At 44.0% G+C, this 25,733-nt stretch overlaps 1 protein-coding gene across 2 annotated transcripts; it reads right to left on the reverse strand.

Annotated features, from left to right (window-relative positions):
• Window positions 1–3,858: 3,858 nt before the first annotated feature.
• Window positions 3,859–25,733, reverse strand: SSPN (sarcospan). 2 transcript variants are annotated; one of them, XM_026866777.1, is made up of 3 exons: window positions 25,715–25,733; window positions 10,069–10,155; window positions 3,859–7,329 (listed from the first exon to the last, which is right to left on the reverse strand). In XM_026866777.1, the coding sequence occupies exons 2-3, from the start codon at window positions 10,123–10,125 to the stop codon at window positions 6,976–6,978; spliced, it is 411 nt and encodes a 136-aa protein (XP_026722578.1). In that variant the 5' UTR covers window positions 10,126–10,155; window positions 25,715–25,733; the 3' UTR covers window positions 3,859–6,975. The 2 variants fall into 2 exon arrangements, with proteins under 2 accessions (XP_026722578.1, XP_026722570.1); XM_026866769.1 differs by lacking the exon at window positions 25,715–25,733 and adding an exon at window positions 22,323–22,774.

Raw genomic sequence — 25,733 nt, forward strand, 5'->3', positions numbered from 1 at the left:
CATGCCACTTTGGTTAATGAAATACACTTGTCACCTATTATTGGGCAATTAGCCTGTGTGATATTCAAGCACTAGCTCTCTGTATTTTTTTGACAATTTGCTATGCACAATAGCATAATCAGTGACTGATATGTTTGGAGGAGAACTCAGAAGTCTCTCGAGCAAGTTTGCAAACTGTGCCTCCCCCGCCCTGGCTAAGGAGGGTCTGTTTGCATGCAGCCTGCTGACCTGGTGACTTTTTCAGGGCTGGTGGAGGATGTGCAAGAAAAAGTCCCACCACTTTGGAAAATGGAGAAGCAAACCTGAATGAAACCTGAGTGGAATAAGTGGAAAAGCTCTATTAGAAATAAAGTGGAGATGCAACTCCTGTTAATTCAGAAGCACAGACTTTTGCAAGCCGAGATCTTAGCATTTCCTTTTGTATGCAAGAAAAAAATGCTGAAGCTGGGAACAGTAGCCTTAACAGAATATATATGGATATATAAGTACAGCCCATAAACTGCCCTTCCCCATCCCCTAGCCCTGTTAGGCTACAAAATTTAACTCCTGTGGTGACAGCAAAATCTATCAGCAGAAAGCCTGGCTGTCTGGGTCCCCATGTGATGCAGCGCTCTGGTGTTAGGGAGATTCAGACCAGCAGGGAGGAGCCCATACAAATACACTCTTTTACACGTTCCTGAGCTAACAACACCTTGGATCATGGAAACCTAAAACATTTGGAGTGCCTGACATCTAGTAGTTTGTTTTCCTTACTGTTTCAGTTTCTCAGCGTGTTGACAGGCTGGGGCAGTGAAATAGGAAGGGAGACTTTTGCTTTTCATCAAGTCCCCTTGGTTCCCCTCATGTGCGTGCTGCTCACCTGCTTGGATTTGCAAGGTGGAAGGGAAAGTGTAAATGTCTGGTTTCTGTTGTTTTCATCACAATTGATCCACAAGTACCCCACCAAATTCCTGTTGACCAGTAGCCAGTGTAAATAGGGACAGCTGCAGGGCTTGGTTGACTCAGGCACATTAAAGATCTGGGCCACTGGCTGCCCCTGCCCTCCATGTCCCAGCACTGGCAGCTGTGGGGCTGGAAGAAAATGTCCCAAAAAAGATGTGAGGGTGGTTTCCACACCCCTGCATGTGCGCAGCTCCAGCTTCAGCAGTGATGCTCCCATCCAGCCCAATGGAGGACAGTTCAGACAAAAGCTGATGATCATCCTAGGTTTTTGTGAAAGAGACAAGCCACACTGAAGTAAGAAGAAACCCCTCTTCGCTCAGCTTTAGGCCATTTAAAAACAGGGTTCTCTTTATGCAACCACAGAGAGTGAAATGGGGTTAAAAACCTGCCTTGCTCAAGTATCTCATTTCCAGGACAATCAGGGTTCTTAATGCCAAGGGCTGCCTTAATCTATGTCATTGTCTATATCTCCCATAACTTGAGCTCAACCCAGCACTTGTCATTCATAATACACCTGACTGAAGGAAAGGCGTGTATTCAAATCACCCTCTGCAGATTATTCTCCCAGCTCATGCTGGTCTTCTGCTTGCATTTGGCAGCTGGCTCTCAGACACGTGAGCCAGGCAGGAATACCTGGGTGCACCCAGGTGAAGCAGGGAGTAATTTTGAGCTTTGGTGGGCCTCAGCTCCATGCTCTCTCTGTAGTCAGTCACTGTAACTGAGCCTTAATGGCTACACTCTAATGAGAAGATGGCTTTGTGGAGTGGGAAAGTATTATGGTAACAAATGAAATATCTTTTTAAAAAAAAAAAAATAAAAAAGAACTCTCCATCCCTTCCCCAGCGTTTGAAGTTCTGGTGAGTCTTTCAACTGTTTGTTTCAACAAAGGCACGGAAATCAAGGTACTGAAACCAAAAGAAAAATGTCCTCCGGTCTTCGTAGACACAATCATCATTTATAATATTTGACTACAGAGCCAATTTAGCAGAGGACAAATACTACTGATAAGTGATTACAGGAGTCAGCAGCCTCACCCCTGGGAGAGACCTGGCTGCAGAGACCTGAGATGAACTAGCACCAAAATGCATCTTCTTGGAGCGCTTGCTACAGGTGCTACAGTCTGTGCGTGATCACCTAAAACTGGGCTCAGGAAGATGTTGTCAGCTGGGGGTACAGCGCTGCCTGACATGACACAGCAGAAGGCTTCCATAAGTCTCGGAAAAACTTGGCCTTGCCTTGGGATTTATGTTACAGGCCGACAATGGGAGAGATCCTTGATTTTGGTCACCTGAGCCTATCCAGAACAGTGTGTCCCCACTGCCTGCCATGCCGTCCTGTGCCTTAAGGAGGCTTCGAGCTTCATGCTCGGGACTGCACTGCTGTTGTACCTCTACACCTCCCTTGAATCCCCCTAAGCCAACACCCTTTGCTAAAACTGAAAAACATTTTCCAGTCGAAAGCATGTGTACGTGTGTGGGTGGGTAGAGTGCAGTGGACTATGAAAATTTCAAGGGGAGGTATGACATCCTGGTTTTCTAAATATAGAGGACCTAAACTGTGGCTTCTCTCACATGCTAGCAACATGCTTTCTGTTTCAAAAGGCCCTCAAAAAAAATATTGCTGGTAGCATGAAAAAAAGAGGAAGACAATATCAAATAGTCCTGTGAGTCGATTACAGTTTCCAGCACTCTTGCACAGAGCTGTTTTTTAGGCAAGTCTCCAAGTGGTGCCCACATAAAGCTGGCTGGGCCAGCAAGGCTCAGATGGCCATCACATGAAGGCAGTGGCAGGAGGAGTAGGCTGGTGGCAGCCCTGGCATGGGGCTGGGACCTGGCTGTGTTTACCCTTTGCCCACCGGCCCCTGTGCTTCCAGCAACAGCCAGGGAGGGAGAGGGGTGCAAAGTGCAGCTCCCTGTCAGGAGTGGGTGTCACCTCAGTGCTTGGTGGGGTTGCGAATGTGACATTTTGGCTCTGTGTAAGGCGTCGCATCTCGGTTCCCTTTTCTTTGCCATTATTGTCGCTCTGGTATTTGCATAGCACAAGATCAAAATGCCTCAGAGCCAGAGGAGAATGGTAGCTGTAGCTTCTCCTTTAAAAAAAAAAAAAAAACAAAAAAAACCCAAGCAGTTTTCCATGCAACACCATCACAGCCTGAATGTTCTTGGGGTGGAGGAGGCATGTCATGGGGTTGGGGGGTGGGGGGAATGGCCTTTGGGGAAGTTTTGCAGAACTGAATTTAATCGAGACTAATGATCTTTAAGCCAAGATATAAAATACAGAGGAGAGTTATAACCCAGTAATAGACCCTATTAGAGAGTCTAGCACAGTCTATAGAAAGGATCTCCTCTCTATTAAATTCTCCAGAGCTTGAGTTCTCATTTACACAAAGGGCCCTTTTAGTAGTGTAAAATGGCCATAAAGTAGGTGCAAAAATGATTGATGCTATCTTTACAACCCCTTTACACTGGGAAAACAGTGTAAAGTTGCCAGGGTGCAAATGAGAATGCACCTGTGTTTGTGAGAGTAAATTACATCTAGCCCTTCACAAATTTTGTGTGTCCATAGTGGTTTAATCTTACCCCTTTCTGCAGAATTCACCCAGAGAATAAATTTCCAGGACTTAACAAAAAAATATTTTTTTCTTCAACACCTCTGTCCTTTCTGGGTGTTTTAATCCCTGTCTTTCTCCTGGTGCAGTCCCTATGGACTCTGACACCAGGAAAATGCTGCGAGCTGTCTGAATATGCTGTGGTAGGTGAAAATCCTTTAATTAGTACTTTCCAAAGTTCTTGATCCAAGCAAAATATATGTTGTAAAACCATACCCAGGGGGAAAATGTTTCCAAACACTACCATGTCAGTTTCCCCATCTCTACTGTTTTGATTTCATGCTCTTGAGATACATGAAGAAGAAATACAGAAGTTGGGCTTTACTAGATCAAAATGCCCCATAGTTATTCATTAAGCATTAAAACACCAACAGAATATATAATGAATATCGCTTTCTTCACAAGCAAAGGGTTAAGCTGCAATGTGCTGATTAGTGAACCAAACTTGAGCAATGGTGGCTCGGTGTCTCAAGGCAGAGAGTGCGCTGTTATGGAGGTGCACAGCTTGCTAAGTGGAGCAGGATCTCTTATCCACATCTCTCTTCTCCCCATCGCCGCACTGAAGGCATTTGCAGTGACTCTGTGATCATCACCATTGCGTCTTTTGTGCTCTAGAGCAAATTTAAGCTCGGGGGTGAGTAGGCAGAGGCCAGGCAACACAAGCTCAACCAAATCTAACAGGGGCTGGCCTCCAGGAGCCCAGCAGTTGGGAGGTGATGGGAGACAGGGAGTGAAAATATGTGGTAGAGGCTGTGGTCAAAAGATTAAGGAGACAAAAGCCTGGCTCTGGTGAAAATGGCGCTTGTCCAGGGCCAGCCAGCTGTTTCCCACAACAGCTTGCTGCTGCCAGCCTGCATGCAGCACAGATCAAGTTATCTTCTGAACAACAAGGGCACTTTGGAAAGGGTAGGGTGGGAGGCATGCCCTGCTCTACCAGAGGAGCCTTCCTCTTGCTTCACCAGCCATTGGGGCGCAACGCCTAGTGGTGAGAGCAGGAGGGAGCCCCAAAGCTCAGCTGTTATTCATCCTCCTCTTAGTCCCTTTCCTGCTTCTTGGTATCTTCTTTGTGGAGAGGAGAGCCCACATTTTTGGCAGGAGGGAGGAGCAGGCACAGCAAGTGTTGTGTATATGGGAGGAAGGTGTATCCTCCACCCTATGTTTCCACAGGAAGCACAGCTGGAGTCACATGACGGATGGGGGACATACCAACATCTGAGTACAAGCAGCAGGTGAGAGGCACCCCTATGGATCCATCCCGTACAGTAGGCTGGCCCTGGCAGAGGTCCAGGGGCGCTGCTTGCAGCATGCTCTGCCAGATTCAGGGGAAACGGGCTGGTTCCCACCACTGCACAGACGGCCCCACCGATGCTGGCAGCCAGGTCTTACATTGCCAACCTGCCCACACAATCCACTACTGTCTCAGCTTGCTCTGAGCACGCCTGGGAGCCAGGCTTAGGACTTTGGATGTGTGGCAACACGTAAACAAGCAAACAAGCAAATGGACACCCTTGCAAATGAGTCCTGCAGCCATGATTACTAGTGACTGTTATTTTTAGGTGCATAAAAAAGGCCATTTGGAAGCTGGTCTCAAAAATGTTGATTTTCTGAAGCTCCTTACTTTGCAGTTTTGCAGATAGCACCTTGGTGATACTACGTCTACTCTAGAAGAACTTTCCATGACAAAAACTTGAGCACGTACACCAAGCAGTGCTTTAGATGCACCACAGGAGACTTAAATATGCTGTCATCTTCTGACCCCAGAGGTATGCCAGGGTGAGCCCTGGGTTGATGTGTGATCACCACATGGAAGACAGTTTTTGGGTAGGAGTAGACCTACTTAGATAACTAGCATTTTGCCAGACTGTTTTTTTGTCTTCCTGGTGGCTAATTTTGCTGCAGAAACAGAACGGTTTTGCTTCCTTGAAGCCTTAAAGAGATTTTATTTTCTTCCTTCTTGCTAATGATTATGCCACAGTTTTTCTGGCATGTGATTGCTCCACCCCACCTTAGAGCCACCCTCGCTCTGTCTGGGATCAGGAAATCCGTAGGCATGGCAGGGTGTGAGCACCAGCTGCCTTGCCCTTGCACCCATCTGTATTGGCAGGCAGTGCAAAATGCTGCCTATTCAGAATTGCTCCTGCATTTAGAATTCCATGCTGTGCAAGTGGAAATGACAGTTCAAGGGACAAACCCAACATACTTCTCTCGGTATAAGGCTAATATGATGTAAACCACTTCTAGGGCTACACTTTCAGGGTGAAAAAGCTTGGTTTGAAAGCAGTTTGTTATTCTGTGCTGCTTGTTAAGAAATCATTATTCTTTTTCCCTCATCATTATAAACGATGTCTTTGAGAGACTGGCAGTCTCATCTTGTTTCCCTCTCTCCACCCCATTTTAAAAACATTCACTGTTGCAGGGATATATCTTTCAGGGCTGTTGGCTCAGCTCCACTGCTGGTGTATAAGACTGATTGTCTTCAGAGGAGTTACACCAAAAATGCATTTGGCCTTTTGTGCTTAGAGTATAATTGGTGGAACTGGCTAGACGCCAAGTTTGGGAGTCTGCAATTACAGCAATGTCAACATAATTTTCAACGTGTCTAGTGATTTAGGATCTTCCACTTCAGAAGTGCAACTCAAGGTTTCTTAAATTCATCTCTTCTCACAAAGTGCCGAGCACTCATACTTCAGAAATCTGTCTGGGGTCTCAAGCAGGGCCCACCAAATCACCATTAGTCAACCCACTCATATTGTTGTTTATGAACAACTGGATTAGGTAACCTATATCAATAGTCTCTCTGAAAAATCTTATGTATATTTTATATGACAGTCATCAATATGTTCACTTTGCTGTTGGTCTCAACCTGCATTTGAAGAGGTCTTGACCTTACGTATTATTTTTCCGTATGGTAAATCCCCATCAGTTTAGCAGCGATTATACCCAGAGCATCCAAGAGACAATATATTCCCTAAGCATGATCAGAATAATTATAATTAAGCAGTTTGGACCAGATCCTTATCTGGTAGAAATTGATATAGCTTCTCTGAAGGCAAGAACAGATATCTATCAGCAATGGAAACAGACCCTATTTCTTAATGGCTGTAGCCCTGCAGATGAGTTCCCAAATGTTTTTTTAAGTTCTCATTTTGTCTATGGCTATTAAAGATCTTTGGTGCATATTTGTACAGCTGCATCTTTAGGAGTCTGTGACCTCTACATAATCTCACAAGAGACCTTTTTCAAGAGCAGCCACATGAAATGCTTTTAAAATGGTTGAAAAATACATTCCATTAAAACTGTGTGAATGTCTTCCCTTGTCAAAAACCTTATAAACATCTATCCATCCATGGTGTCTATGGTGGCAGCACTGATATTTTCCATTCCCTGACAACAACCCTCTGCCAGCCCAGACCCCATACTTTCTGTCACTGGCCTTCAGTAGCAGTTAAAGGGTAGAACCGAACACCCACATAGAAGACCTGGTATCTGTGTTTCCACATCACAAAGCATGATGATAGACACACCAGGGCTGCGATCAGGTTGAGAACCATCTGCAGGAGTAAGTACAGGTTGAGCATGCTGGTGAGGCTGTCACAGTCAGCTGCGTCCTCGTAGATGAAGGTCCTGCTGAGGGGGTCTGCTGTGTCCAGTCGGCACTGGCAGGACTTAAGGATGGTATTGCAGGTAAATTTTGTCATCTGCAAATAATGGTGTGCAGCAAAAGCCACTGCCAAAACACAGGCAACCAGACCCAGGGCGCTCAGGAGAAAATACATCAGCTGAAAGGCAGGAAAAAAGAAAAAACACTCTTTTTCCAGCTACACAGAGAGTGAGGAACACAGAACAAATGCATGCACACGTACTTCACATGCATTCAATGTACTATCTGGACATAGTGTGCTTCAAAGATTACAAGACAGCTATAACTCCCTGGTGATGCAAAGTTCAGTAGGTCATCTCAAGAACTAGCTATTCTGCCTTGCATATTTTATGTGAGTATTGTCTTGCAATTTTAAAACCTGATGAGAGCGCCAAGAAATCTGTGTCTCTATACAGTCAGAAGCTTTATAGGGAGGGAGGAAGCATCTTCCTCTACTGTCGTACTTGCATTGGTTAAACTTACAGTCATCAGATGAGATAAATTGAAGCAAAGATGAGCAGACTGAGTCTTCGGCTGACATTTTATCCCAGGCTGTGCCGAGAAGTAGGTGGTTTTGAAACTTTGTTCATGTGTTATTTCCGACTCTTAGTTTGCATACCCAAACAAATCTGATTTATACTTGCAAATCAGGCAGTGAGGTGGCTGATCTCCCACTTGTGGCCCTAATACAGCCAGCCTCCCAGGTCCTACTGTGGAGCAGGAATGCAGATCTCCATGAGAAAGTACATCCTATGCTCAATCTCCTTTAAAAACTTGTCCCATAAACGTGCAGAAGTCTTTCAAAGGTGTGAAAAAGCAGCAAGTGCCTTTCATTTCCCAGTGCTATGACATGAGAAAGACAAGGATCTGCTTGTCACCCCACTACTCCTTACACCAGTGGCAGCTATAAAATAGGGTGGCTTTTATCAAGGGTAGCTCTGCAGAGTCCACCCCCACAAATGCATGGAAACTGGCAGCAACTCAGAGCCTTTGTCACTCCAGATTGCACCTGAGACCTTTGGATACCAAACCATATGGACCTCCCTTGATTTTGATAGCTGGAACTGGCAGTTGCTGTGCTGCATACAAAATGTGTGTGAATTTATATTAAAATCATATTCTCTGTTTAGCCAAAATAGCATTTTTCATTCTGTTCAGTACTGTAAAAACATTTCTTTTTCTTGGCACCTTATCTGTCAGTCACATGGCATGGATGGGAATCTGTTATTTTAAACGGCGGCTTCTCCCTTTCTCTCTCTTTTAACCTCAATACTGCAAACAAACTATCAATATGAAAGTGCTATTTATGACCTTGAAACTCCAAGTGTGTATGTCTTGATAAAATTCACACTCCTGGTATATTTGTCTTATATCTACAGTGTGGATCAATCTTCCCATTCAGTTGCCAGCTTGAAAAAAATAAATATTTGGGCTTATTGCAGATCTTAAAACACTATATACAGTTTCTCCCCCATATCACCAAATTCTTACAGCAAGATCTTTGTTTCCAAGACTTGGCTACTATTAAATTTAATTACTTCCCCTGAAGCCTTAAACCAAGGGCAGCTTCAAAATGAGGGTGGGTCTTATTAAATGCAATTACTTTACCCCTGCAGTTTTCAAGGTAAATGTCCATAGGAAAGGTGAAGTTGGAAAATCGAAACACCTCCTTATATAAAGTGCACAGAAACCAGAGTGCTACTGACCAATGGACCCTCTCCAAAGATGCAGTAATTCATAAGCCAATGGCATTACAATGGCATTACCAAAAGATGGTGCAAATGTATTTGATGGGGAAAATGGAAAATGGACAAACATTGGTGACTGTTCCTCTTCTCTGAGGGATGAAAATTTTTCTGTGATGTAGAAGTCCTAGTGGACTGGCTGAAAGTCCCAGAATTCAGACCAGCAGAAGAGAGAATCAGGCATCCCTAATAAATGATCTATTAAGCCAAGACTACATGATGTGCCTGATTCTCCTTTGTCAGGTATTTTATTTACCTGCCAACTTCTATCCAAAGTCAGGACAAAATAACATGAAATCCACAACTGAAGCTACACTCCAAATACAGTAAGCAAGAGTTTGCCTGTTGTATACCTAAAGGGAAGGAAGTCTCAGAATCCAAATACACAGGCAGCTCTTACAGCTCTTCAGAGGTGAACAGAGATGCGTGGGGACATAAGGCAATTTCCAAATAGCTTATTATTCTCACAAGATGTTTGCAGAGGAATCTCTTTGTGGATCAATATTTGTCCCCACAGTTTGCTAACACTTTCCCATGTTTGCTAATGCCCGACCCCAACACAAGGCACCATGTGCTGAGACACGGCTGCTCAGGTATGGCCTCTCTCTCCCTGACTGTGAAGGCAGGCAGGTAGACATTTCCAGCCACTTTTAAATATGCCTGTGCCCATGCAGTTTCTTATTTCATGGTAAGGAGCAAAACTGCTGGGAAGATGCTGAGATGCTTCTTAGAACACATTAAAAATTAAAACTTGATTTAAGTGGACCTATTTTATGCCACCCTACTTCTTATGCAGTTCTCTATGAATATCTCTACTTAATCAGTAACCCTCAATCTTTCACTAAACACTTCCCAAATTATTCCACCTTTGTTTATCTGAATCTCTTTGATATTCTTAAAACATGGCAAATAAATAGTATCTTGTTCTGATTTGAAATATTTGTCATTAGAATTTCTCCTTTATAGGCTACCATTTCTTCCTTAGCTGCCTAGAAAATACCAGAAAACCATTCTTGCATTTCAGGTGCATTTTCACTTCTTTTCACATGGTCTTAAAATATCTCCAGTATCAACTTTTCTGATTATATTTAACAACATGAGAAGAAAAAGAAATTTTAAAAAGGTCAAGGTACCTTTACTGTGAACTGCACACACGTCTTCTCATCAGGTTGGTAAGAAATACAAAGCATAACAAATGCCACTAAGGACACCACACAGACCTGCAAGGAAAGAGTTGTAAAATTCGTCAAAGCTAAAAAAAAAAAAAAAAAAAAGGACAAAAATATTTTTTTTTCCAAGTGAAAACACCTTTCTGTGTTAGCAGGCCTGTAACTCAAGGAGCGGTGTGTAAGTGAAGTCATCTAAGTAGGGACTGCAGCCATGCATGTAAAAGCCTCACATGTGTGGATGCACTTGTGAGAAGGAAAGAGCTTTAACCTTCACTTTACAGAAACCAAGGGAAAAAAAACTTACTCTGCAGGATTTTTTGAAGCACACCTACAAAGACACATTCCAACAATAGCCTCTAGGATGTGTTTCTAGTTTTTGTCCATGTAACTAACTATCAAAAAGGAGCAGAAGGCTTATGAAGTTGGGCTTGCAAGACCAAAGACCACCATCCTATGTATCACTGTGTCCTGACAGGGCTTTTATGTCACCAGTGCAGGCTGTAAATTGGTAACCATAGCTGTCACTGGATAAGAAGCAGCACAGTTTATAGCATAGGCTTTCAACCTTTCCTAGAGTGGGTACCTTCCCGTGGGGCTGCCAGAGCTGGATCAGGGAATGACAGGAGTCCTCACTGTGCCCACAGAAGGACAAGGCATTATTGGCAGCTGGAGCTGTGCTTGGAGGAATCCATGCATGTTTGGGTTGCCTTGGAAAAACAGGTGAGTCAATGGCATGCATGCATTTCTAAATGCCATGTCATATACATCTTTTTAAAAAGGTCCAGGTGTGATGAGTCTTAGTGGGGACCTCAGCTGAGATCAGCCAACATACTTTCAAAGGTGTTAAGGCTTGTCTTCACATTGGTCTGGGAGCAAGCCTTCGGACCTGTGCTAGGAGCATCTTGATTCTAAATGACAGCTATTAAATTCTCACTGACTACAGCAAGAATCTGTATTTTTTCCCCCCTTTATTTTACTTTGGGGTTTTCTTAGGCTTCTCATTAATTTGAGGCTTTCTGCTTTCCCAGAGCAGTGGGATTTGCCCTTTCAGGCCAGACCCAGGTGTGAGTAGCCTTTGCTCAGGCGTGGGACTCGTAGTCCCATGGAGATGCCTGCAGGAGTGTGGGGCTCCTTCATAGCCCTGTCCTTGCCTGCTCCCTGCGTATTCTGGCAGTGCTGTTCACATCCAGATTTCCAGCTCCATAGGGTACTGCTTGACCTGCAGTGAAAAATACATAACTCTTCTTTTACACAGCAATGGTTAAACACATTTCTTCTACGCTCCGATGCATAAAATACCAAACTTTTATTTATATTTGCATTGCTGTTGCAAGGCACTAAACAGCAGCCCAGTAAAGGATGGGCCTCTCAACACACAGATAGTCATGTCCCTCAAGAACCTGTATGATTAACAACACTTCTTCCCATAAAGTTTTATTTCATGTCATTTCAGTAGGACATGAACAGGAAGTATTGCCTGAGAACATTTCTAAAGAAAGTGTCAGCATTATTTACTCCTTTCTGTGTCATATGTATTTATATTCTGGTCCTATGACTTATGGCCTCCAATTTATTTGTTTTCATCTTTTTACTGTTGACAGCCATAGCTGACAGGATTGCCAGGGGAAAAACAAGATTTATTGTCAAAGGTCCTTCAGTGCTGGGGATTTTTTACTCAATAGTGCTTCTATGTGACTCAACCATGGTTTATTTCTCAGGATTAATCACCTATGTCTTTGGTCCCTTACACTGTATATTAATCTTTTAATTCAATTAACATGTCCATAAAATTTAAATCTTAAGGAGATCATATTTCTAGTAATATCCAAATTATAAACTCCCCCAGTGGCAGCAGTGGCTGAAGGAAAGAACCTGCATCGAGAACTAAAAAAAAATGCTTAATGTTACATCACCAAATTCATGTGAAATCAACAGGGCTACTCACATCAAAGCTAGACCTGAATATTTTCAGGATCTGGTCCTGAAGGGTTTTGTTCTGAACAATAAATTAAATTTGCTTTGCTTGAGCTACAGTAGTGGGCATTTACACTTGAGTAAAGCAAGGCCCAGATTTGCCTCCAGGTTATTCCCATGAGACATCATGGGATTGTGCCCGCTCTCCCACTTCCATTCCTGTTTTCCCACAGAAAGCCAACACAGCTGCATTGATTTCTGAGGGCAGAGTCAGATATCAGTGATGGAATTTTCTGTCTACCATCAAGTGCCTCATACAGCAAAAACCCTGCCAACTTTCTGTGCGGCTGGATCAGACCTTCCTCTTCAGAAAGCTTCCCATACAAAAGACTATAATTTAAAAGGATTTCCATTCCTGCACACACTTTCTAAAGTTCCTTTAGGATTTAAATAATATACTCAGGGATACTTGAAGAGGCACATTTGTAGAGAGGCATTTATAAAAGATTACACTAGGTCTAGATTATGGCAAGTCTTGGCCAGGATATTTCAGAATGCTCAAATATTTCTTTTATAACAATATACCAACTTTGTTGTTTGGTTTTTTTTTTTTTTAACCAGAGATGTGTATTTTTGTAAGTGACAGTAAAAAAATAATGTTGCTGAAAATTATGAAATTATGACCTATACATGGTTTACATTTCAGTTCTTTAAAGACAAATTCACTCACTGGAGCAAGCAGAAGTGCAGAACATTTATAGAGAAAACAGCTTTACGCTTCTATTTTATGCATTAATACATTATTAATAGATCGGTTTTGAATTATATATTTCTGTGTTGCCCCCACCTCAAAAAAGGGCTAGAGCCTGTTGTCATGAGAACTGAATTAAGATCCTATGGATATCAACAGGAACGGGACCCAATCCCAACTGCATTTGGAAGTGGGTCCCAGTTGATTCGCCTGTTAGGATCCCTGCACCCACAGAGATCTAGCATGCGGTCCTTGGCTCTTCAGGACTTCGGCAAACCAACTCTCCCTGTATGTGCTCACTGGCTAGCACAACTGTTTCTCACAGCCTGGAGCCTCAGATGCTGCTGCAAAATAGATGGTTTAACAGTGAGACTGCAATCATACTGCAAAGCACATTCAGCACTTGCAAGGAGCATGCCTTTACATAGCTCAATGATCTTAAAACCAGAACTCAAGCAGTAAAGAAGAAAATTGATCTCAAGCTTTGCCTCACCACCAGCTTTATTTTGGCCTATCTTATTGTGCCAAAGAGCTCCAGCTGCTACCAAAGCATGGTAGGCTCACACACTGCACAACACAGTGCTGGCATCCTCCTGCACCAGCCAACTGTGTCCCTCTGGCTAAACTTATTACACTTCTTCAAAATGTCACAGGTGAGAAAAACACACTCATCCTCTTCACCAGGAATAAACATAGATGGCGATGCAGAAGGGTGTTTTGACATAGCCCATAGACATTGCCACCCAGCGAGGATCACGAGGCTCCGGGCAAGGGAGCCACTCTCCCCATTCCCACCTCCCTACGGTTCACTCACACCTGGTCCTGCAAGGACTAAGCACAAGGTGTACAAGAGGCACAAGCACACCACATGGTAGTGATGAAGATGGTTATGCAATGTATGTAATTGGGGGAAATATGAACATGTAAGGCACAAATTTTTGTTGTGATTTGTGTTCATTATCTTTGCACACTGACATATTAATGTGGCTTGCTTCATCCTAACAGATTTCAAAACCACAGATTGTTCTAGTCTGTCTGCATCTCTCCCTTGTTTATTTGCGAAACTGGTTTTTCCTTTGTTACTGCTACAATTTTAGCCCCAGTGTTGCTCTATTTCTCCAGCAAAGCACTTACTACCCAGAGTGTCTTGGAAACACTGGCACATGAGATTGGTAAAGCAGGAGAGTTGGAAACATCCATCAAGAAATGAAGGAAGGAGACAAAAACATGGTTCAAAGGAGCATCTTGTGTCTAGACCCCATCACAAGACAAATGCTACAGTCACAAAGACATAGAATAACTCATCTGTTCTTTATATGGGGCCTTGAGGCAAGAACCTCCTGCAACAACCTTTAGGGACAGAAAGCAAACATGTTGGAGGAGAGTAACTCTGAAATATAGGCAGTGCAATGCCACACAGCATTGCTGAGAGCCACAGGTGGACTCTTTCTTTTTAATAAGAATGTAAAAAATGCTCAAAATTCAGGGGAAAAACTGCTATTAACAGAATTAGGAAGAAATTTCCATTATGGACAAGTTATTTAATAGTTTCTCACTTCAAGACACTATGGATCTTTCTGTTTGTAGGGACAAGGGTAAAGAAATTTTGTCTTGTAACTATCTCTGAAGTCTCTGGCTTACCCTCAGATGTGATACTTGGCTTGACAGCTCACCCTCCTTATCAGGTATGGCAAGGCTTAGCTCCCCTCCACACATTTGGGGAAGCCATGTTATCCTCAATTTAACAATCCCACTGGACAGAGACTGATGCAAGATGTTCTTGTTGACTTTGCCATGATGAACCAGGATCATGTCTGATGCCAGACATCTGTACAGGCTGTTGCAGTCAGCAACACAAATGTTCATTTGCTTTATGAGGTTTGAGGAAACAGCAATGAAAGCAAGTGCTACAGGCAGCTTTCATTGCTAGCTTTCATGAGCCCTGGGTCAGCCTCTCACAACCATATGTAAAAGAAGCCAGTCTGCCACACAGAGATATTGCACCTTAATGGTTTCTCCTCTTATAGATGTTTTGTTAGATTTAAGGAAAGTGTAGTTGCATATAAATTATTTCCATAAATAATAGCTGTAATAATAATAATAATAATAATAGTAAATATGTACACTGTGGTTGCAGGCAAAGCCCATCATCATCTAGGAAATCATTCTCTTAACAGACATAAGATCCCATGATAACTGATCATCCCTCCCCCACCTACAGAATAAAATAATGATGTCTTTACTACAGGTCTCTTCAAACCATGCAATAACACACTGTGACAGACACACAACCTTCTTTTAAATTCTGCAAAGTAATCAAAACTCTGCAAGAACATCCATAATCAAATGAAACCATATTTTTCTGTAATGATCTTTGCTGTCTAGGTCAGTTGCTCAGCAGTGAAAATGGTCGTTTGTGCTATGGTTAAATTTAATTCCCTTGGCAAAGTACTGCCAAGGCTACCATCACTTATAAAGCTGGGAGCTGCAGTAGCAGTCCATTGCGGCTCTTAAGTCAGAAATATAGTGGTGGGCAATCAAACACATGAATGAACAACAACAAAAAAGCATTAAAAGGTCCCAAATCCAGCAGTGGTTTGCAACATGAGAAGTGTAGCATGCCTAAAAGTGCTACATGAAGATGACTCCGGTTTGAGAAGTGTCCATGACTATGAAGCAATCATGTCTACTGTCATAAGGTTACCTAGGCTGAGGAAACCTGTTTGAACAATCTCTCTCACCAAATCTTACCTAGGCTTTTTGCACAAACATAATCCAGCCAGGAACTCTGATTTCCTCCCTCCTTCCCTCTGAGGCTGTAATTTGACCAGGGGGCTAAACCACAGAGGTGTCCAGGATTAGATCAGCACTTGACCAGGTATCACACAGACTTCTGGTGTGCAGCTATCATCTCAACCATTCTTTCAGAACATTTTCCCATCAAGGTTTTCAACCTGATCAAAATAAAAGTATGGGTTTCGGTTAATCAGGCATCAGTAAGTAGTTACTCTTAGAAAATTATGAGATTTAATGGCAACAGGTTCTGAAGAATACAGCTCTGGTGCTACATACATATATGGCTATAAATAAGCACTGGAAATCTCACCATAGCATATTTCATGCAGTGTACCTTATTGCCTACCATCCAGAGTTTCACATACTTTGGAGAAGGTTCCATTAAATACCTAAACTTGGAGGCTCTTCTTGAAGCAGTCCTCCCTCAAACCTTTTGATGTTTGTCCATGGCTAACTGAACCTAGCTTGTATAAAAACCAGATGTCTGTATGACTATAATTTCCATTAGCTGCTTTGACAGCACCAGGTTTTAAGTGTCATCTTCTATTAAAAATAAATATTGGTTTCCCTAATAGCAGGTAAAAAACCCAGCAAGGCAGTTTAGGAGGTAAAGCCTGACTAAAAGACACCACCACAATTGCTGCAGGAAAAGGTGTCAAAAGCAACAACAGATAAAAACAACAAGCAGCCATAGCTAACAAGGAAGTGTTTCTCTCCCTTCAGGCTTTAAAAGAGAACACACTTCAGGGTTCGTTTTTTTTTTTTAGATAGTCGATCATCCCCCATATCAGTATGGAAGGAGATAGGTTGCCTCTTGCTCTAGCTGGGGATGCTTTCCAATTATTGACCCTTTTGAGGAAGATTAAAAGGTTGCCTCATGTATAAAGCAGTTTTCTGACGCTTGGCAGGGCCACCACTGTGCACCCAGAGCTTCATAGAAAAATGTTACATCCATCAGGTAGGAGAATCCTGAAAGAAAGGCAAGGAGGCTGACAAAGGTTTACCTGTACAAGTTTGTTTCATTTGATCATGTGAGAGACCATCTGCATAAAGTCTCTTAGGTGGAAAGAGCTACAGAGCCTCATCTGGGTGGAAATTGTCAGAGGCAATTTGGCCCTTGAATTGTTTTGTTACACTGAGACAGGGAAACCATCTACTTTATAGGAATAGCTATAGGATAGGTACAGCATATCTCTTCTGTTCCAAAGCGGCACAGGTCTAAACAACCCCAACTAGTCATCAGGACACATTTAACCCCAATTTCTAATTTATATAGCTTTATAGCATGATACCATTCTTTTTTCCCCAGATGCTTGCATCCAGTGCTTCATCTTTTCAGCTTCTGTCTCACAACAACATTCTCAAAGGTTCTCCTTAACAGTTATACAAATCACCATCATTGTACCCATTTTTAGAATTAAAATCCCAACCCCTGGCCTCTTCCTGTTGCCATCTTCTTCCATTTCAAAAGTTCAGCTTAATTTTAGGGGCCATTGCTGCTTCCCTGGGAGCTAGGAATGTCAAAGCATCTTTGCCAAGACCTGTACAAGCCAGAGGGTATTGGGTGCAGGAAGCTTGCCACACTGACTTCCTGTCCTTCTATCCACAAAACGACACAAACCTTGACAAGCTGAAGAGGCAAAGGCTGGGTCAGCACTGCCTGTTAACAGGCAGAGCTATTGATTTTGGCACTCTGGTTTACCAGCCCATAAGCACGTGTTGAGTCAGTGGCAGGACCCACCATCTGAGTCAGGCTTTCATGCAGAAGTTCATCAATTAAAGAAACATCTCAATTACCAACATCTAATAGGGATACACAGCGTTGAGAGATAGTCCTGTCTGTTTGCTATCCATGTTGTACTTAGCATAGGCGCCATTCCCTACTGCTGCCATACAAAGCACTCTCTCTCACCCCTTGTCTCCTGCAAACTGTCCTTCACAACTGGGTTTTCCAGCTATAGTGGAATCTTCATTTGTCTCACCTATCCTTGTCTGTGAGATGCTCAAAGCAAAGAATTTATTTTCTTTGATGAAGGTTTTGGCTTAAATTTTTTAAAGGTTCTTTTTAAAAAGTATAAAAACTTAAAGAGACATAAACATTTCTGACTCCAGGAAAAATAATTAAATTGCTTTTTCAGTTAGAAGTCTGCCTGCCTGTTGCACCACAAAGCCCTGCATCAGCCTCACTCCACCAGGGCAGAGAGGCCAGTGCTTGAATGATAATGCCAAAAAGCAACAAGTCAGGGTTATCCCTTGGGTAAAGCTCAGGGACCCTCTGGCCTGGGGAAAAACCTGGAGAAATGTGTCCCTGAAGGGCCTGAGCAGGGAGAAGCATCAGAGCTCCTGGGCTGGGGGCTCAGCCTGTGGCAGATCTTTTGAGACATTTTTGAAATAAAATAAATGACAACTGGAGCTATGGTTGCTGCCTTAAGCTCCTTGAGAAACAAATTAAAAAAAAATGTTTTTTAAAATTGTAATTTTATGTAAATCTATACATATATATGGATTTAAAATATCTTTGACAGAAATAATAAACATCCTGCATAATAATTTCTGATGAGGATTTCTGTAACTTTCTTAACTGCCCGAGTCTGCAAAATGGGGCTGAAAGAGAGCTTGCCTGCAAGAACTCTGATACTCTCTCCTTTTGATCACAGTGGAAATAATCTAAGAGCAGATTTTTCAAGGAGAAAGACATCTTTTCTTCTTCTAGGTGTCAAAAGGCCACAAGCTAACGAAAAAGAATGAAAAGGATACCATTAATATCTACTGCTTCTGCAAGACTTTTCATCCAAGGATCTGAAAGCAAGGGGTGATGGATAGCCATTATTAACCCCACTTTACAGGGGAAATAACAAAATCTCAGCAAGGTTAAATAACTTGCCTAAAGCTAAGCAGCCAACTGATGGCAAGACAAATGGGGAAAAAAAAAAAGAAAAGAAAAAAAAAAAAAAGCGTCCCGCACTCCTGGTTGGATCTGTGAAGAGTTTGTCCAAGCTCTGTTAAAACAGCCAAAAGGAAGAGACTGACAGGGTGGTCCAGCCTGCAGTTTCAGCTGCTCAGGACAGGTCTCACAGAGGAGCTGAGCAACTGCTTCTGACCTGGACTGTAGATGGCTATAGGTAGGTGAAACAAATACCACCCTCACTGGTTTTAATTGCATTTATTTGCCTGTTGTGAACAATGCAGCAGGGGTATTTTACAGGGAATAGGTTGCTGAAGCTGAAGCAGAAATGCTACATCATGTAGGCTCCATGGTTTCTGTCCATAAACCTTACCTTTGGTTTCTGACTAATTCCCATGTATTTAATCTGAAATGCATTTCAAACTACCAGATTTTATCTGGGTTTCATGGTGAAACCCTTCTGATGCAATGTGAGCTTTACTGTTTCCTTCTGCAGGAGCTACAGGAGGGAAGGGCCAGTGCCAGGCACTCCTCAGGGGGGACCCCTTCAGTGTCAGAGGGCTCCTCTGCTCCCTGTTAGTGGATCGCTGCCCACATTTATTCCACAGGATGGGGAACTCAATCCCTGGCCTGTGCTATCCTCACATACCTAGGTGGTCAGGTTTTGAACTGGTTTAATTCAGACTGCCTTGTATGGTTTTTCTTGGTAGCATTTTACTCTAGCTGCTTCTCTAAATAAGTTCCTTTTCATTCATGGTAATGTACGAAAGCACTTGATTTTCAGCAAGAAACCACTAATAAAGAAGAAAAAAAAATCTTTCATTTGTCAAGGTCTATTTAACACATTAGCAATTTTCCTTCATTTTTCTGTCATCCTGCATTAACAACTGTGGGGTCAAATCCAGCCCTGGTATAATTCCAAAGGAGTAACACTAGGAATGAGCTTTGCCCATTATCTCTAATGTTGCTAAAAAGGTCTCGATAATAGATTTTTTTAAGTTCTTGATTCTGAATACTAATCAAGTCCTTTAGAAAGAGCACTTGAGTAGTACTAAAACAAATATGCTCTGGTATTTTACACCACATCTTTCTGTTCTGTTGCTCATTTCTGTATGAATAAATGACTTTTGGGAAGTCATTTTCTGTCATGAGGTTTGTTCTTGAGCAGCATGTGGGTCATCCATCCCCTACCTATATGCCCTCATGCAGCCTCCCACAGTAACCCAAGAGCCAGCCCATAGGAGGTCCAGCCACACATATGTTGCCCTAGCCAAAGGTCCTCCTTCAAGGACCAGTTTCCCACAGCTCTCTGGAGGCCAGTCCTCAGCACACTCCCTGCCACAGCTCATCAGCAGCACCCTGTGACCTGCACACCCAGAAACTCCAGCTCAGCAGCTCCTGGCCATCTCTGTCTCATGTCCTAGTGGGCACCAAGTACCTCCATGGAGACATCACAGCACATGAACTAAGTAAATGCAGCATCATACTGTACCTCCTGCATTTTGCCTCTCAAACATATGCTTTGCATTACTCCCATGGTGCATCAGCCATGGCTAGTGTTCCACAGGTGTTCTCTTGCTGGGAGGCTCTGGGGCCACCGCTTCAACGTCTCCTTTCTAGCACTGGTTTCCCTTTTGCCACCCTCTCTGCTGGCATCAGACTCCTCTTTCCCTTCTGCTTTTAGCTGAGGGTGCAGGAAATGAGTATCATTCCCTAGGAGCCTGCCTGGCCACAGGCCTCAAGCACACAGTCCTTGCCATCACCCTAAGAGAAAGCATGGGGGCACCAAAAGCCATTTTGAGCCAGGGAGGAATCAAGCCGCACTTGAATATGCCAGTGGCTCAACATCGCACCACAATCCCCAAGGTAAGTCTCACCTCTGACTCAAACCGTAGGCACACTAACACCTCTCCACAGGTCTCTACTTGCAGCCCACAGGGTGCATTGGTCTTCCCAACAGCCGGGACACCCTGTAGCATGAAGCAAATAAAGCCCTGACCCCCACAGCCAGCACAGCCCCAGGAGATCTGTTCACCCAGTGGTTATCCTGGCTTGCTGGTGAGTGCAAATTGTGACCACCACACTAAGAGTTGTTTTGCTTTGAGTTGGAGATTAGCTCATGAAAGCACACAATGAGTTTTGCCTGTTTTCTAGGGGGGAACTCTGAAAGTGACTGAGCTTTGCCTCATGTGGGCATCTAAATGTCACTACTGCTGGTAGCTGCTGTAAAAATGAGAGGGGCTAGACCTTGATCTTCAAAAAGTAGTGACTTTGGTGGGGTTCCAGACCTCCCCAAAGGAGATGAGACATATGTCTTGGATGCTGATTGGACGCTGATGACATTCACTTGGGCTTTTCTCACATCCTTGGTCATACGCTAATTCAGTCCAGCTCACTCTTTCTCCAGTCTTTGTGTGTCAACTTTTTCTAGTGAAAAAGCTATTTCAAACCTGGGATGCTACAAGTGCTGCCTGAAGAAGAAATAATCTGACCTCCAGAATCCCCAAATAAACAGGAGGACTGAAAATGTGACATGCTGCTATTTTATAATCCGTACTCTCCCCTGGTTTGTAACAGCAAAAATCTCAGGAGGAAGTTCTCCTCCTGAGCAAGGGCAGGCTCTCGCTCTGTGAAACATTGCTAAACTCTTAGATATCTCTTCAGTCAGAAGAGAAACAAAAAGGGTGAGGTGAGGTCCTGCTCTTTCCACTCTTTGGAGGGTTACCCAGCATGGTTAATATAGCAAACCCCAAACAGTTCAGGTGTTCAGACAATCCTCTGACTGGCAAGGAATTACATTTATGGGAGATGTTCTCATAGCTGTTTAGAGAAATCTTTTCTTTAAATACCTAAACACAAATTTATTTGCTGGGAGTTCTTAATCTAACACCTCCCAAAACTGTGCTAAAATGTCAGTATATATTTTCCTGAAGTCTGCTTAGGGAAAAAAAAACCTGCATACTCAATTGCATTCATGGCAGGTCCCAGGCTCATAATCACTGACCCTGTCTCTCCACAGGCAAACAACACGTCCCCAAGCAGGGCCACACTGTGCACAGCACCAAGACCCTAACATCTCGTCCCCACATCTCTGCAGAGGCAGCCTTCTCCACCATCAATACCTCCTATTTAGACCTGGGAGGACCATGCCCTTTACCCTGTCACCGCCAGCCTGTACCGTGAGGCTGGCATGTCACTTGAAATTATTCATGACTTGGCAGGAGCCACCAGCCGGCCCTGGGATGGGCTCCCTTTCCCTGACACGTTACCCATCCACCAGCACTGTCCCCCTCCCCTCGGCCACATGCAATCTCTCCCTCCAGTGGGGAAAAGTCAGGGAACGGCGGGCAGGAAAGGGGTTAAATCGCAGCTGTTCCTCAGCACAGCACAGCAAGGAAGCTCAAAAGACAGCAATTTTTTCTCCTCTCCATATCATCAATGCATCCGGCTAAAAGTTTCAAGTTATAGAGTTATGCTCTCACTTCTAAAACTGATTGTTATGGTTTGGTGGGGAAAGAGGGAAGACAGCAGCATAAGTAATATTTTTTTTCAGCATCACCAGGCAGGACTTCACTGCAAAGCACAAGCTAATACATACATCTAGTGAACAGCAACCCTGTATTTTATTTAAGGTCTGTTGGATATTTCAGGGCAGAATACGAAAGAGTGTGTTATTCTGCAGGAGCAGTTTCCTTGGGAAAGTATACCCAGACATTTAATACCAGGAATATTTATAGCTAGCATAACTCAAATGGTGTTGTGCATGCAGTTGGTTAGTCTAAAGTGGAGCATCATGCAGCTTGCATTAGTGTTGGCAAAGGCACTTTATGGAGAAACAGACTTTATGCTTACAATTATCCCAGACCAATATGGAGTGTCTCTGACTAGCAGAGAAGAACTGATGCCTGCCATAAGGAAGCCCAGCACTGTTACAGAGATGCCTAATGCCAGCTGCAACAAAGCAAACAGCAGTGGGAAACGGCAGCCACAAGTGTGGGATTCCTCCTCCTGTCCAGTTTTGGGATCCCCCTTGGTTTTCTTCTGCTTCTTCTTCATTGCGGACTCCATGTTGCTCGAGTCAGTGCTTTTCTTCTCTTTGGGTGTCTTCCCTGTCTGGGTCTGGTTATTCAGGGGCGTGCTGTGCTGGCATTTCTTCTCATTCTCCTTTCCCATCCTGATGAACTTTAGGTTTCCGTGTGTGTGTGTGTGTGTGTGTGTGTGTGTGTGTGCACGCTGGTGGGGGTGTGGGGTTTTTTGCCCCCAAAGCTTCTCTTTGTGCTGGCTGAGTTGTTCCTGGTATTTGAATCAAGGAGGCTGAACAAATATGGAAAACATTTGGAGCAGATTGTCAGAGCTTCGAAATGCCACATATAGCTCAGAGAAGAGGGGGATTCAAGGGGGGTAGTGAACTGCCAACGTGCAGGCACCAGCTCTGCACAGGGAACTGGCTACGCGCACACATCTGAGCATGCGTGCCACTAGGGCTACATAGGTGTGAGCACACACGTGTATGCATGTTTGTGGAGGAGCTGGACAGGTAAATAGCATGCAGAAAGTTTGCATCATCAGCTGATGAATAGGAGGGAAATCTGTCTCACCAGGGAGCCCGGAGCAACCAAGTGCCTGTGCCTATGTGCACAGTGAGCGGGCAGGTAGGAGCTCATCACCCTTGGCTCTCCTGGGGATTACTGGCATGCAAAATGTACCTTGAACCCACGCAGCACCATGCACACAATGGGCATGTTTCATATACCAGCTGAATCAGATTAAATAGGTGTATTTCAGTGGGAGGAAGTTGAATATGTCCATGGAAAGTATGAAATTAACACAAATAAAAATTAAAGTTAATATCCTGGGGAGCCAAAAGGAATCCTGTCTCTTCCCAAAAGTTGCAAAAGCAGTTAGGCATATTTTATGATGAGGCAAACAGGGACCAGTGATGAGGACTTGGTGCTTCTGCACTGGTACTGGTAGTGCATGGAACTGAACATGCACTGAAGTGAGTTTCCAGGGGTGCAAGTTATCCATACTAGGATGCGTGTTTATGCTACTGTTGTGGTTTGAGCCCAGAGGGCAACTGAGCACTGCAGCTGCACACTCACTACTTCCCCCTTAGGAATGGGAAGGAGAAAATAAAGCAAAAGACTCGAATGGAGATAAGGACAGATTCACACATTATGGTCACAGGCAAAAGACAAAGAACATCAATTTAATTCAGACACTAACAGCAACACTTAACAGAGTAGGACAATGAGAAGCATTACCACATCTTAAAAACACCTCTTTCCACCCTTCCCTTCTTCCTGAGCTCAGCTTTGCTCCCATTCTCTACCCCCTTCTCCCCCAGTGGCACAGGGGGGCAGGGAATGTGGGGAGGCTATCAGTCTTGCTGCTCCTTGCTCCTCAGGGGGAGGACTCCTCACACTCTTCACCTGCTCCAGCATGGAGTCCCTCTCACAGAGACAGTCTTCCATGATCTTCTCTGACATGAGTCCTTCCTACAGCTGCAGCTCTTTCTAAGATGCTCCAGCATGGGTCATGCCAACGTGTTGCAGTCATCACAGAGCTGAAATACAATAACAGGGGCTTCTTCTCACAGAGTCCCAGCCTTCTTCAGGTGCAGCCACCTGCTCCGGTGTGGGGTCCTCCACAGGCTGCACGTTGGCATCTGCTCCACTGGTGACCTCCATGGGCTGCAGAGGTGGTCTCAGCTCTGGTGCCCCTCCCCCTTCCTCCTCCTTTCTTCCACTGAGCTCAGTGTTTGCATCAGTATCCTCCTTGCAATGCTTCCTCACAACTCCAAATCCTCCTCACAGGTTCCCCTTCTTAAATACATTATTGCAGACGCATGGCCACTGTCACTACTTGGCTCAGCTTTGGCTGGAGGCGGGTCTGACTTGGAGCCAGGGGAGCTTCGAGAAGCTTCTCACAGGGGCCACCGTCTGTAGACCTTTCTTCTCCCCTCCTCCCTCCCACCTTCTCCCCCCCAACCCTGGCTACCAAAACCCTGCCACACACACAAACCCAGTTACCTAAGAGGTCTTATTTTAGACACGTGATCACTGCACTTTGTCCATATGTTACCTCATGGTGATGCTTGGGGACAGCACACCACAGAAGTGTTGTTTTTTTCCTGGAATACTCTAAAATTTTTCTGCAACTGAATCCAGTCCTGGCAGAGTCTCTTGGACACTGGTGGTACTCTCCAGGGGTTCACTCACGGAGGGGCCAGCAGGACTGCTGTCTGCAGTTAGACAGCTAATATGAGGCCTGTGCATAGGAGAGAGCAAGAAGAGGTGAGTGGTGAGCAGTCCAGTGCCGGAGGCAATGCCAGCAGCCATGCGTTCAACTGGGCCGCAGTGCATGCGTCCTCACAAGGGAAGACTGAAGGAAGCAGGAGGCTGCCACCATGCCTGTGCTTAGCTCATGCCAGAGGAATTACTCAAAAGCTTAGGGGTAAGCAGATGCTTAAATGCTTTGCTGATCTGGGGCCCAAGTGCATACAACCTGATGCATTGCCCTCCTATGAGCCTGGAGCTGCATCAGGGCCACTGAAATCCTTCCTCTGTGCGTGCAGCTCCATGTCCCCACTGTTACAGGGTCACCATGAGGACACATGGGCTTGTGCTGCTGCCCCACCAACATCAGTGGGAACAGCATAAATGGGGCAGCCAGTCCTGTCCCCACCATTTGGCTATGTATTTTTTTTATTTTCCTTCCCATAGAGGAGTCAGTTCCAGCAAATGACAGGAGCAAAGCATTGGGAGGAGCAGGGCAGGCAGGAAGAAGGCATCAGATGTTGGGGAAATCACCAACAAAGATGCTTTTGAATGCTGCAGAGTAGTTTAGGGGGGGGAATAACCAAAATGTTGAAGTACTTGGGAGAAGATCTTACACATGCTGAGAATAGCAGCAGGGAAATCTTTCCTTTGATGTATTTGAAATGCCTTCTGAGAAACTACTCTATTTCCAGCTCTTTATGGCACTTAACAGCAATGAACTATGTCTTCTGTACTAATAAATTATGATGTCACTTTGTTTTATGGATTAAGAAATATCCTCTTCAGTTATTTATATTACTGAATGTATGAAAGAAAACTAGAAACAAAGTGATTTCAGACTCCTGCACACATAACTCTCATGCTACATCCATAGAGCAGGATTAAGATATATTGTTCAAAAAAGGAAAAGAAACTAGAGGTGAAAAACCTGAAAAAAACCTCTTCCTTTGTCACATTGCTTACTGTACTGTTTTCATAGCTT

Source organism: Athene cunicularia (genome assembly GCF_003259725.1).
Source record: "Athene cunicularia isolate RWA chromosome 1 unlocalized genomic scaffold, athCun1 chr1_part2, whole genome shotgun sequence".
Lineage (NCBI taxonomy): Eukaryota > Metazoa > Chordata > Aves > Strigiformes > Strigidae > Athene > Athene cunicularia.

Bases quoted from the DNA above. Each gene is read 5' to 3' on its own strand.
- SSPN (XM_026866769.1), bottom strand. From the start codon at position 22,643: ATGGGAAAGGAGAATGAGAAGAAATGCCAGCACAGCACGCCCCTGAAT. The intron at 10,156-22,322 runs GTAAGCATAAAG...CTTTCCTTGCAG, and splicing joins CATATTGGTCTGGGATAATT to GTCTGTGTGGTGTCCTTAGT. The intron at 7,330-10,068 runs GTACCTTGACCT...CCTGCCTTTCAG, and splicing joins GTGTGCAGTTCACAGTAAAG to CTGATGTATTTTCTCCTGAG.